Consider the following 12326-nt stretch of genomic DNA (forward strand, 5'->3'; position numbering starts at 1 on the left):
TCTCTCCACCATCTCCAGGGTCCTTTTCACCCTCCCTATTATTTTAAATGCCTCCCTGCCTATTCCATGTGTTTAGTCCATTGATCATCATTCTAACGGTTTTTATCTTAAAACTTGTTCTGGACCAAACACCTCCACCAGTTTCACTTGGTCCCTGTTTCTGCCACCCAACTGCTAGACCAAATCGCATGGCCTGAAGACATCTGTGAAGACATCTATCTGTTCCTGCCAGTACAGCCACCCTCACATATCCATCTGGACCAGGAAGGCAGCTCTGGCTTGTGCCTCCCCAGATACAGGGATGCTGCTCCGGGGCTGGCAGCTGCCCACCCTTTGGAGCAGGAAGCTCAGAGGATGCCCACACCGACTAGCTCATTTGCTTGGCTGACATCTCCAGTGGGTTTGCCTTAAATAAACTCCTTCACCTTCACATTTCAGCAGACTTCTCCCTATCTTCTCACTCTTGCTCTGTTTCCTTGGGGGTCTGCTGCCACTCTGGGATTCCATTATTTTCTGCTTAACGAGCCATCACGCTGAGCCCGCCGCTGTCGCTTCCACTTCTCATTTCTGACTTCATGACCTTGTCATATTTACAGTGATCCGTGCCACAAGGGCTTTGAACTTCGTTGGGGTTGCATTCACTCTTACTTTGTGACTTTTCCTGGGTCTGTGCCGGCATCTCTCTTTTCTCATACCATGCTGCAAGGAGCTTGTTCAAGGGCGTGCTTCACAACTTGCTAGTCCGAGAGGTTTTCCCTAGCGCCAAGAAAGCGCTTCTTCAGACTGCTGCGATGTTTGGCAGCTACATCCCCATAGGTGAAGTCATTCTTTGGTATGTTTTCATGAGACCCTGTTGCCTCTGTGATCTCTTCGGAAGATGCTCGGTGATGTAGGCTCTGTGACTGCAAAATGCTGATTGCCTCCCACAATAGTCTCTGCTTTGGGAATTCAGGTGACCTGCATGCTGCAGAGCCTGCCTTTGGCTCAAGTGCAAACCTGCAGCCATGGTCCACTTCTGCTGTGACCCAAGGGGGCTTTGGTTTTTTGCTGGAGGACTGGAACACCCTTGACCTGGAGTGACAATCCTCCTCTGACACTTGGTCATTCAAAATTTATCCAGAACCCAGACTGGTACCTATATGGGCCCAACCCCAAGGTAATTCAAATGAGTAATTAATTTATCTCCAGAGCTTGCTGTTCTCCACCACTGTTTGCAATTAAAGCTGGAAGAAAATTGTTAGTTGCTGACACCTGACATGCCATGCTCCACTCACTGTGCCAGGCTGCTGCCTGCTTGGTTCAGGGTCCAGGGGAAAACACGCTTGGTCCAGCACAAGGTGACTGTCTTGGCAGGAAGGAATTATGACTGACATAGCTTCCTAAACCGCAAAACAAATCACAGACCCATCTTACTTGTGATGAGAACCACAGGAACAGCTCTTCCTTCTAAAAAGGAGCTCCAGTAACATTGGGAAATACCCACTGAGGTAGCTCAGAATGTTTTTAAGGGGTTAATTTTTCTATTCACCTTAAACCTCAAATCATTCTCCACCATCAGGCAAGGCCAGCAGGAAATCCTGAAAGGTGAAACAAGGAGAGCTTGAGTTGCAGGGGTAGGTGAGGAAACCAAGCAGCTGATATACTGGATGGGGGGTTGATAAAAGAAGCCACCTCGCATGTGCTAACGAGGCAGGGCAGGAGATAGGAGACACCCACTGAGTTGAACTCCTCTTGAAAATAAAAGGCTGTGTTTAAAAATAAAAATGAGTTACATAAAGTGTGATCCACAGTTCTGTCTCCAGCTTAGCTCGAGAGCATGGCAGCTATTTAAATTCTCCCGTGTCAATGATAAAAGTGTCTCCTGGACGTGTTCGTGGCTCTCGGGCGTTGCGATTGCTGCAGCAGAACAGATGCCTCCGCTGCGAGAGGGCTCCTGGCCCCAGCTTGCACACTCCCAACTCCCTCCCCAATTCCTCCGGGCAGGTAGGACGCACAACTGACAGCTAAGCAGTGCGGGAGGCTCCAGGCTGAGAGGGGCAGCAGGAATCAAAGGGAAGAATTTCCCCTTTAAAGCACTTTATTACAATTTCATAATTGTTCTCTGAGGAAACGTGCTCCCGTGCCCAGGAGCACTTACACGTAAAGAAGCGCGTCAGTGCCTCTGCGAGAGGATGCTGTTAGTGTGGAGCAGGGAGGCAGAAAAGATTGGAGATGACACAGAGCTGCTCTGTGCAGCCTTGGAGTCCTCCCAGCTTTCAGCATCGCTGCTGCTGTCAATATGGCAGCGTCCGTAAGGCAGTTGGTGTGTATGGCTGGGAAGCCAAGACAGATCCACCCCGACAGACAGAGCTCCACAAAGATCCCTGACCACAGATGCTCTGGCCCTTGTATGTTTCGATTGAGATGTGATGCTCGACACGGGCCAGGGAGCGAGGCTTGCTGACAGACGGGGTTAATTTTCTGCTGAGAGATCATTCAAGGTGCTTGCAAGCAGCCTGCATTTTGCTAGCTGAACACTGCAAACTAGTTGTTTATTGAATGTTAGAAATAAGCCCCGAGACCTCGGGGCTGCAGTCACAAATCCATTTATGATGGACAAGGTCTATGCTTCTCTGCTTTTATCGCTGCTATTTCAAAGGGTCAGGCTTACAGGGCATCCAGGTCCCACAGCAAGGATTTACTGGGGTTGTTAACCACTATACAGATACACAACGTGGCACTGGGAGGTCATTCCCACTGCAGCAAAACACCTGAGCACGTGCTTAACTTTAAACACATAAGCAGTTGAATGAATATTTGTACAATGAAACACAGTTAACCGCATGGGTGAGCTGGGATTTCTCTTTCATCTCTGGAGGCTGCTGCTCTAGCCTTAATTAAAACATAAATGAAGTTAGATGGGCTCATCCTCTTTCTCCAGCAGATGGTGGTTCTTTCAGAAAAAAACGTCTGCTGCATCCAGCACCAATCTCTCCTCGGGAGACTGGCCTGCCATCATCGCCCGTGTCCTGCCAGCCTGGACAGAGATGCACACCGAGCTCTGCCAACGCCTGCAACAGTCAAGCCCTAAGGACTGGGCAACGTCTCCAGAGCCGCGTGGAAGGACCGCAGGGCTGCTTTGGAGGAGCCTGGAGCTGCAGGAACAAGTCTCAGAGAAGGGCAGCGCAACAGGACAGTGAAAGCACAACCCTTTATGCAACATGTACGCTCCCCAGATGGATCTGGGATCCGGTGCAGGGATCGCCAGCTGCAGAGAGAAGATGCTAGCACGACGGGTCCCTTGTATTTCTTAGCTGTGCCAAATTACCAGCCTGTTCTCCCCCACCCATCGAACAGCGAAGAGATGTCCCTTGCTGCTGCAGGGATTTCCGTGAGTTACAGCAGCCCCGCAGCCTGGGTTGCAGGAAAACGAGCCCCCTCGGGTCAGCCCCTGGTTCTCCCCGCAAAGAGCGCACACGCTCCTGCCATCTGCAAGTTTTCGCTACAGCCTCTGCTCAATGCAGTTCTCTCGCCTCCAACACATTCTCCTTTCGCTCCAATTAGTCTTATTTTTAACTAGCTCAGCCCCAGCGTTCAGCCCGGGTGTTAGTCACAATGTCACAGATACCCTGGCCACAAATATTTAAAGGAAATGCAATCCACCATTTTAAAATAACAACAATAGTGAAGGGGGGAAAAAATGAAAAGACGGGGCGATCTCAGAGCCACAGGCATCAGCACAGACTGATGTTTTCTCCCAGCATCAAAGGCCCAGCGCTAATCCCATTGAAATGGAGATCACCCCAGAACCAGTCCTGCTTCTGTATCAGCCCAGCCAGGCCTGGGGTTAACATAAGAAATACGCTGCTCTCTTTCCCTGCCTGCTAATTAGAAGTGGTGTCCGTATCCCTTTGACCATTTCTAAGATGCCACGGGAAGATTAACGCACCGGGAGAAGCTCTGCCATGACATTAATAGGGGTAACATCCGAGCAGCATCCTTCCCCTCCCACTTTACTTGCAGATCCATCCTTCCCCACAGCAAACTGGGGCAGGAGCAAGTAAAAATCCCTCCTGCAGGGACTTGTAACCAAGCGGAGGACCACAGAGCCTTTCATCCCCCACCAAGGCCACCTAGCTCTTACCTGTCCTGCAGCTGGCAGCGGCGTGGTGGCTACGTGGCTTTTGGTGCTTGACGGACACGGCTGGTTGGGACCTTGAGGAACAGTGTCTGCAGACTCCCGGTGCATTGGGGAGGGCGAAGGACCCAGCCTGGCCACGGATATCTCTGGAGGAGCAGCAGCACCATGCCACTTTTCCTGGCTCCCTAGCCCTGCGTCTCATGAAAAGAACAAGAGCTGGTGGAAGGAGGGGGGTTACAAAAGAGAGGGAAGGGGGAGAAGGGAGAGGGAGAGCGCGCTCTCGCAGATGCACACACACAGAGCAGAGGCTTGTATAGGATGGCACTGCCTGACTTGTTCTCATTATTGCTGCAGGCTGGCTGCTGCCCATGGAGAACTCGCCAGCATCCGCTGCTGGCCGGGGGCATGGTGAGGAAAAGGACAGGGAAGAGGTTAGGGCCTCGCCGACCCCTGGAGCAAGGAAAACTACCACCTGGGCACCGGGCGCTTTGTTGTCTTTGTTTGCTTTTACCTGGGAAAGGAAGGGCCGTACTAGAGGGCAGGAAGGGATTGCGGTGCTAGAGTTCAGCTTTTCCTTGATGACTCCTTTCCTCCTTCAAATGCAACAAGATCCCCAACCCCAGTCATCCTCAGCTGCGCAGAGGGATGGCGTAGGGCTGGCCTGACCCAGAGCTTTTAAAGATGGCATCGCATCGAGACAGACAGAAAGCGGGTTGCATGTACCCAAAGCACCAGCAGCGTTTAAAGCTCAGCCTTTTCCCACCCCGTTCCCATTATCCAGGTCATGCCGGTACAGGTCCAAAGGCCTTGCAGGGCTGGTGGAGGGTGTGGGGAGGCACTGCAGCCATAACATCTCCCGTTTGTGTGGTGCACAGAAAGCAGCATGCAGAGCTGCCTGCAGTCCCTGACGCTGCTGCAATAACAGACCCAAAACGCCAGGGATTTGGGGATCTAGCCGTAATCCTCCCTGAAGGGCACCAATTCCTCACTCCACGGATTTTTACAGTGAGTTTTTCTAAAGCATCACATGCTTAGAAGTGTGTGCCCCTTCAGAAGGAAGCAAGAGCTTTGTGCCTAACACCTTTTTCAGCTTTTTTGAAAGATCCCACGCCTCTTCCCCTCTTCTGCCCCAGTGGTGTACCCCTCAGAGGGGCTGGTTCTCACCTGGGGTGCTCAGTTTAGAAGTATTAAAATAAAAGTCAGATGTTTAAGGTATTACACCCTCCCCAAAGACCCTCCCCAGTCATCCATTTACCACAGCTCCCTATTCTAAGGTTTCCCACTGGTGATTTCAGAGACACAGGGACACTGAGCCACATGGCTGCCTTTAATAAAAATCAACGTGCGGTGCACTGAATTACAAGTGCAGAAAGTCTCCAGGTCAATACCCTCCACAGCAGTTAACCTGAGACTACACCACGTTACCAGGTCCGTCTATCTCTAAGTGACTAGTCCATAATACACCAAGACTCACCCGAGATCACGCATGCCCATCTACAGCAGAGCAGGATGGGACCCAGTCCTACTGAGCCATAATCCAGCAGCCCGATGGCCTGCCCATCCAGCTGGCCTCAGGGCGTTGGTGCTCAGCTCCAGGAAACATCTCCCTCACGGGTCACCCTGCCAGGAGCTGTCAGAAGGTATTTTGCGTCACAGCATGCCATCAGCCCTGGAATAGAAAAGGTCTCACTGTGGATCCATAGCTACAGATGGTTTCTCTGACCGTAGCAGCAGATACTTTGGCCCAGGGGATGATCGTCTGAGGACCTACAACCAGGTATCCTTATTTCCCCCGCAACAAGGAGTAAGAAGCTGAGATTTGATGCTTCATCAAGGTCCTGGCCATTCCCCCACCCCAGAGAGACCCCAGCGGCACTGGGGAGCTGGATGCCTTTAGGCTGCTGAAATAGGGCATCATACCCCTACAGGGAGGGGCACGGGCATCTGTGTCCCAGCCCTGTGCATCTGTGTTACTTATGTCACTAATAAAGTGAGTCTCAGTGGATGCAAGTCAGCTTTCTTCCACCCCAGGGCTGGGAGATTTCCAAGTGACATCCATTCTCTATAGTGCTGGTTTTAATGCAGATATACAGCAGTGCGATCTCCCAGTACATTCAGGGGGGTACAGGCAAACCATCTTTGAGGAAAAATATACCCACGTCAGTGTCTTCCAGGGAGTGAGGAGCCATCTGCTCTGTGCCCCAAAGCATGCAACCAACTTTCCAGTCTCCAGGACACTGTGCAGCCTGCCTGGAAGGCAGACCCTCTGGCAGCCAAACAGCTGGGATCCGACTTTCCCGGAGGGAAGAAGGACAAGGCACCTCGGATGATTTGCAATGCAGTGTCCAGGACTTCGCAGAGTCGTGCCACTTGCAAGGGGATGCTGTCAGCACCACTGTCCATCACCACTGTGAAGGCTTTATACAGGCAGGGACAGCTTCTGCCTTCTCCCCGGGCGAGCCAGGATTTCCAGCTGCGTGTGAAAAATCAGAAGGTTTGTTTTGTATGCGTGCGAAAGCCTAAACTTAGCGAGCAAGATGTTAATTTGTGAGGGGAAAATAGGCCATATTTATGTAACTGAAAAGCTGCAGTGAAGGCTACGGATCCAATGGGAGAGGAGTGTATGTTCAGGGCTAACGACAAACGCTGCTATTCAGTCGGCTTTGTCGAGAGCTCCAGCAACTGCATATTCATCGCCCTACACCCTGGAGAACTGGCTTTGAGGCTTTCCAGGCTAAGAATAGAGGTCTTGTTGCATTTGCTGCTCCACAGCCTGGGTTTTGTCTGGGATTAGAGGCACTGGGATGCGGAAGCCTGGCTGAAGGAGCACTGCAAACAGCAGCATCTATGCACGCCTGTGAAACGGTGCGGGGCTCTTGGCTCAGCAGGGGTGGAGAGCACTGAATAAAGGGCAAATTCATTCACAGACACACAGGATGGCATTAGTGCTGGCCCTTTGCTCACAGAGACATCCCCCGTGGTGGATGGGGCACTCACAAAACACAAATCCCTTGTGCATAAACAAAACCCAAGCATCTTTCAAAGCAGGCAGCCGGAGCAGTGCTATTACTGAAATTAGCAGCTCGTCCTGGCTGTAAAATCCGATGGCTTGGATCCATCTTGGGAGCCCTGGTCCCTGCAGGGGCAGGCAGCTTCACCAGCAAATCAACCGCCCGTGACAATTCTCTCCCCTTCCCCTCACAGGCACATATTCTGCCCTACTTAAACCAGGTCGTGAATCCAGCAATTCCCAGCCTTGGAAATATAAGCCTCAGTGCCAGTCCCTCGGGTGTTTTTCAGATGCCCCACACCCCAAGAGGTCTTTTAGCTCCAGAAACCATTATGGGGCAGTGCCGGCATTGGTGGGAAATGGCACGATACTGCTACTCGTCTGGCTTTGAATCTGTGACCCTGGGAAAGCCCTTTATTGGCCAAACTGGGCTTGCAAATGGTGTAAAAAAAAAAAAAAAAAGGCAAATTTCTTCCCATGGGGCAACCAAGAGAAAAAGCATGGAATTTTGGATGCTTGCGTAGCCTCTGGTTCCACTAGTCCCCGATCCTGGGGCTGTGTTCCTGGACACCTATCTGAAAGCAGTGGGGAATGAGACTTCCAGAAAGGACGGTGACCCAGAGCTTGGACCGTCCATTTGCAGAGACCAAGCCAGCAGCAGTACCGAACAAAAAGCAGCACGACAGTATCGTAACTTCTGTGTGCCTGAAGTCCAGCCTGGGAGGTAAGGGAGACCACCCCATCGCAGGGGACCAAGGGCTACAACCGATATTAAGTGTTGTTTTCAAACAAATGGAGACAGAAATGAGTTTTAGAAACATACAAAGAAAAGCTCTGCCAAACGGATTAATCTCCAGAGGGAAAGCATAGTCTCCAGAGAAGGTCTTTCATGCTAAAAACATCACATAACAGGGAAGTCTTTTGGGGAAGGACTCTTGAGATAACCTCTCTCTTCTAAAGTAAATGCCCCTGGGAGCAACACTTTTCATAAAGTGTTTCTGGAGGAAAAAAAGTCTTTAAAAACCCCTGCTATTAATTCTGCATTTACCCTTGCTGCAGCAGCCACACACAGAGCTCAGAGGTGAGCCATCATCTTCCAACGCTCCTTCCTAATCACAACTGAGAAGGATATAACAACGTTCACGCTGCGCTCTCATTTCCTTTGGCTGTAGCTCACCGCTCACTCAAACCAACCTGCTGTGAGCAGCAACTCTGCAAAATGTGTTTTGGAGTCGTATTCTGGCTTTGTGGCACACAACAACAGGGGACTTCCCATCTGTTGCTGTTTGTTTAGCCCTTGCATCACTAAACTAACATCTGGGGAAACTGCTGAGCATCTATTTAAAGAGCGGTGCACTTGGAGGGGAGATGTGCACATCTTCACCCTCCATGGAAGATGGTGTGACCCGAATACCATTTGGCAAAGAACAAGAGGCACAGGAACTAAGTCATCCCTCTCCAGTGCCCAGGCTGTTGCATTTAGATGCTCTCATGACACTGGCCAAGATATATAAATGCAATCCAGCCATTTTGACCCTGAGAACTGGTTTCCATGCCTGGAAAACCACATGCCAGCTCTAAGTACCTGAGGGTTAATTCCTCTTTTGGATTTTTATCACTGCAGCCCAGCAAAACCTAGAGCCATGCTGTGAGGCAGCAGAAAATCTCTTCTAAGTAGCCGTGAGTTGGGAAGGTCTGTCCCCCAGGAAGGCAGCGTTGCAACCCCCAGAACCAGCGCTGGTGGTGAGATGGGGCTGGGGCTGGTGCCTGAGGTCAGCTCTTACCCTCCTCCCTCCCTGCCAGCCGAACCCATCACCTGCCTGACATCGACACTGCCTCCAAGACTGGTGATAATGTAATCCTCTTCAAGCAGTTCAACAGCATCCAAGGGTCCAACGCCTAACTTCAGTGCAGCCCAGCTCCCTAAAATAGGCAGAAGAAATTGCCAAGAAGTGAAAAAAAAAAGAAATAAAACAGAGCTAATGCCAGACAAAGCTACAGGATTGTTGCAGCAGGGAAAATCAGGAGCTCAAAGATTCAAGGGGAAAAACATCAATATTGGAAATTCTGTAGGAAATACGGAAGCAGAAGACAGCAACTAAGCACCATTAAGGATCTGCTGCAGGGAGCACTGGAAATCAACTTTTCTGCTCCTGGCAACGCCTACGGAGTCAAAGACTCTGGATGTCTTCGGGAGAGGAGGGTAGCATCAGACTAACACCTGGTCTAGCAACTTGGACTAACACTTGGTCTAGTGGCTTGTTAAACCACCTGTCCTCACTGCACGGTAAAGCCATAAAGCTGTATTTATTAGCCAAGTTGTGCACATCCTGCTTGCAGTCTCCTTATGCAAGACTAAAGATGTCCAAACAAGGTGACCCACAGAGAGAGGGTTATATTTCAAGCTTTTCCATCATCTGCCTTTGCAAAGGCACTATTTCCCTGACAGCAGGCAGACAAGATGGTCCCAAGTCCCCACAGCTGCATGGGTAAGTCAAGTTGATCCAGACCCAGATGATCCTGAGCTCAGACTGCCTGCAAAGGCAGCGTGGATGCCAAGTCCCAGGAGGCACGCGGACTTCAGGCAGCACCCAGAATCTGTAACAAAAGTACGACGTAAACAGCCCCTCTGCTCTTAAAAAAAAAAAAATACAGTATTGGGAACATGCTCATCGGCTGGGTAAGGTTAAATCAGAGAAATATGCAATGAGATTAAGTAAAAAAAAATATAAGAATGGACTTTCACAACTACCTGAATATCAGTATCTCTCCCTCTTGGAAAACATCAACAGCTACTAAACAGAATGGAGTGGTCAAATGTAGAACTAACTGTCAAAACACACCGATGTAACAGGTCAACTCTGCACGGCTCAGGAATCAAGCTTTAGGACAGCACCACACGCGACACCAAAAAGAGAACCCAATTTGTCACCCGGTCAACTCTCACAAGAGTCTCTGCCTTCCCCGCCTGCAGACAGGAGGAGACAGCTTTTCTGTATCAAAGAGAATCATTCCACACCCGAGTCACAAGGCAGCAAGCGAACAGCGCTGCTCTTCGCCCATCCAGCGGCGCAGACTGCGAATGACAGCAGCGTGCAGGTTCTCTTCAAGGGCACGGCTCCAGCCCCCAAAATCAGGGATTGTAGCTGCGACCACACCACAGTGAGCGGAACGAAGAGACAACGGCGCACGTTTTGCTGCCTGCGTGACTGTTTACACCACAGCGTGGTATTTGCTTTTTCACAATAGGACAAGCTTGTTGACTCATGTTTAGCTTGTGACCCAGCATAAACACCAGCAGTTTCTGCTGTCGAAACAGCCGGTCATCTGCTGCTGTCTACAGAGCTGGGTTTTCTCCTCCTAAATACAGCAACTTGCGTTTATCTGTATTGCATAGCATCCTAGTTTTTCTATGACCACTTCTCCATTTGTCAAGGTTTGAATCCCAGCCATATCCCTCTCCCAATAACCTACCAATTCTCCAAATTCGTACTAGTTTGCTAATGAATATATGAAACTATATTTTTTATTCCCCATCCAAGATGGAAACAAACATGCCTGGGACAAGCACCTGAAATTATACATTTAATTTTATTTTTCCCCTGCATAGCATCATCCAACCATTTGGTACCCAGTTTCATCTAGAACCATGTTAGGTATGACAATACACCAAGTCTTTTTGGCATAGTCATGTCCTGCCTCTCCCCTAGCAATAAGGAACAAGGCCTTTTAATCTTGTCATAGGATGATATTACTTTGGTTTGAGATGACTTTCCTCCAAATAAAATATGGCTTACTTGTCCAACATCTTCCACACTGCTTTTGTTTCGGATTTTTTTCCCCCTTCAGTAAATGAAAACTAAACTGATCTGTAATTACCCAGGTCCTCTTTTTAGTCCTTCTAGAAACAGGTACTGCATGACTTATGACAGCCTCATCTATCCACCATAATTTGTCAAAAATCACCACAAATGATTCTGAAATCACTTCAGCTAGTTTTCTAATAAAACTCCTGACACCCAGACAGCTTGAGGCCACCTGATTTCCCAAGAGTCCTCCTGAATGTATTTTCTTCCTCTATTCTAAGCAGAGATCTCACTTTCATCATTATCACCCACGGTGCTAGTTAGCACTTCCTTTTCTTGAACTTTTTAACAACGACTAGTATGAAAAAAAAAAAAAGCATTAAGCGTTTTGGCCTTCTTGACATTTTTTCAGTAGATCTTCCTGTTCCCACAATTATCCCACATGTACATTAACAGTATGAGGACCACCAAGGAAAATGCTGACCTGCTTACCAGGACTACTGAAAGGATGGGTTGTCACAGCCATAACAAGTATTTCTTACGTTAAGGGATCGTGACGAAGCAAAAAGCATTTGTCCTGCAAGCTTAGAGATACAAACTAATGCCACTGTTACAAAGGGAGAATCAGGGTTATTCATTTAGTAGTGGCACTTCAGGTTGCCTCATTTGGCCACACAAGCTATGCAGCACAGTCCAACACACCACCTGGCAAATATTACATTAAACGTTATAAATGCCAAACACCAACAGTTAAATGATCATTATTGGGATAGTCTCAGAGCGCCCTGAAAACAGATTTGGATAAGCCCACAGAGGTGCCAGGAGGCACTGCATCCTGAAGCCTTCGCCTGCAACAGGGCCTGCAGTGTGAGAGAATGGGAGGGAGTCATCCACAGAGAAGAAATCTGAGACATTAGCATGAGCAATCCTGGCTCCAGGGAGGAGGAAAAAAAAAAAAAAGAAAAAACCAAACAAGCCTACAGCAGTTCAAAAGCAAGGTCAAATGAAACACAAGAGCTGCCAAAGAGGTCATAAAATTATTAAGCTCAATTAGAAACATCCTACTGTTCAGTAGCATCATGCTCAAGTCCTGACTGTTGAAAGCAAGGCGAGTTAAGCAACTCACCCTCCTGATCACCCTCATCATTTCTTCTTTCGTGACACTGCGGTGGACACAGCCTTCAGACAACTTTGGTGTGACTTCTCCTCCTTGATCTTACTTATCCGCCAGGTATACTTAATACATAAGTGAACACTATAAACCAAGTTCCATATTAAATGCCATATTCTGTTTATGAATTTGTTAAAATGCATAAAAAACTCTATAACTGTACATTATGTGATGTCCGTACTCCATAAGAAGATGCTCAGTATTGCAGAAGATAAACAC

The 12326-nt window shown here is 49.0% G+C and overlaps 2 protein-coding genes across 8 annotated transcripts in view; both read right to left on the reverse strand.

The window, feature by feature from the left end:
* Positions 1-5703, reverse strand: part of RGS8 (regulator of G protein signaling 8) — a 30450-nt gene extending 24747 nt beyond the window's left edge. The window contains exons 1-3 of one of the 4 annotated variants that reach the window (XM_054834308.1): positions 5595-5703; positions 1529-1577; positions 1275-1379 (exon numbers count right to left, since the gene is read on the reverse strand). In XM_054834308.1, the coding sequence (XP_054690283.1) occupies positions 1275-1379; positions 1529-1577; positions 5595-5614 (174 nt within the window). In that variant the 5' untranslated portion in view covers positions 5615-5703. Of the gene's footprint in view, positions 1-1274; positions 1380-1528; positions 1578-4123; positions 4254-5594 lie in introns of those variants that run through there. The other 3 variants (XM_054834309.1, XM_054834311.1, XM_054834310.1) reach the window with 3 other exon arrangements.
* DARS2 (aspartyl-tRNA synthetase 2, mitochondrial) overlaps positions 5653-12326 on the reverse strand; it is a 29389-nt gene continuing 22715 nt past the window's right edge. Inside the window, exons 17-19 of one of the 4 annotated variants that reach the window (XM_054834291.1) lie at positions 8951-9053; positions 6280-6593; positions 5653-5789 (exon numbers count right to left, since the gene is read on the reverse strand). In XM_054834291.1, the coding sequence (XP_054690266.1) occupies positions 6281-6593; positions 8951-9053 (416 nt within the window). In that variant the 3' untranslated portion in view covers positions 5653-5789; position 6280. Of the gene's footprint in view, positions 5790-6279; positions 6594-8914; positions 9054-12326 lie in introns of those variants that run through there. The other 3 variants (XM_054834292.1, XM_054834296.1, XM_054834294.1) reach the window with 3 other exon arrangements.

This window comes from Grus americana, chromosome 8 (assembly GCF_028858705.1).
Source record: "Grus americana isolate bGruAme1 chromosome 8, bGruAme1.mat, whole genome shotgun sequence".
Taxonomy (NCBI): Eukaryota; Metazoa; Chordata; class Aves; order Gruiformes; family Gruidae; genus Grus; species Grus americana.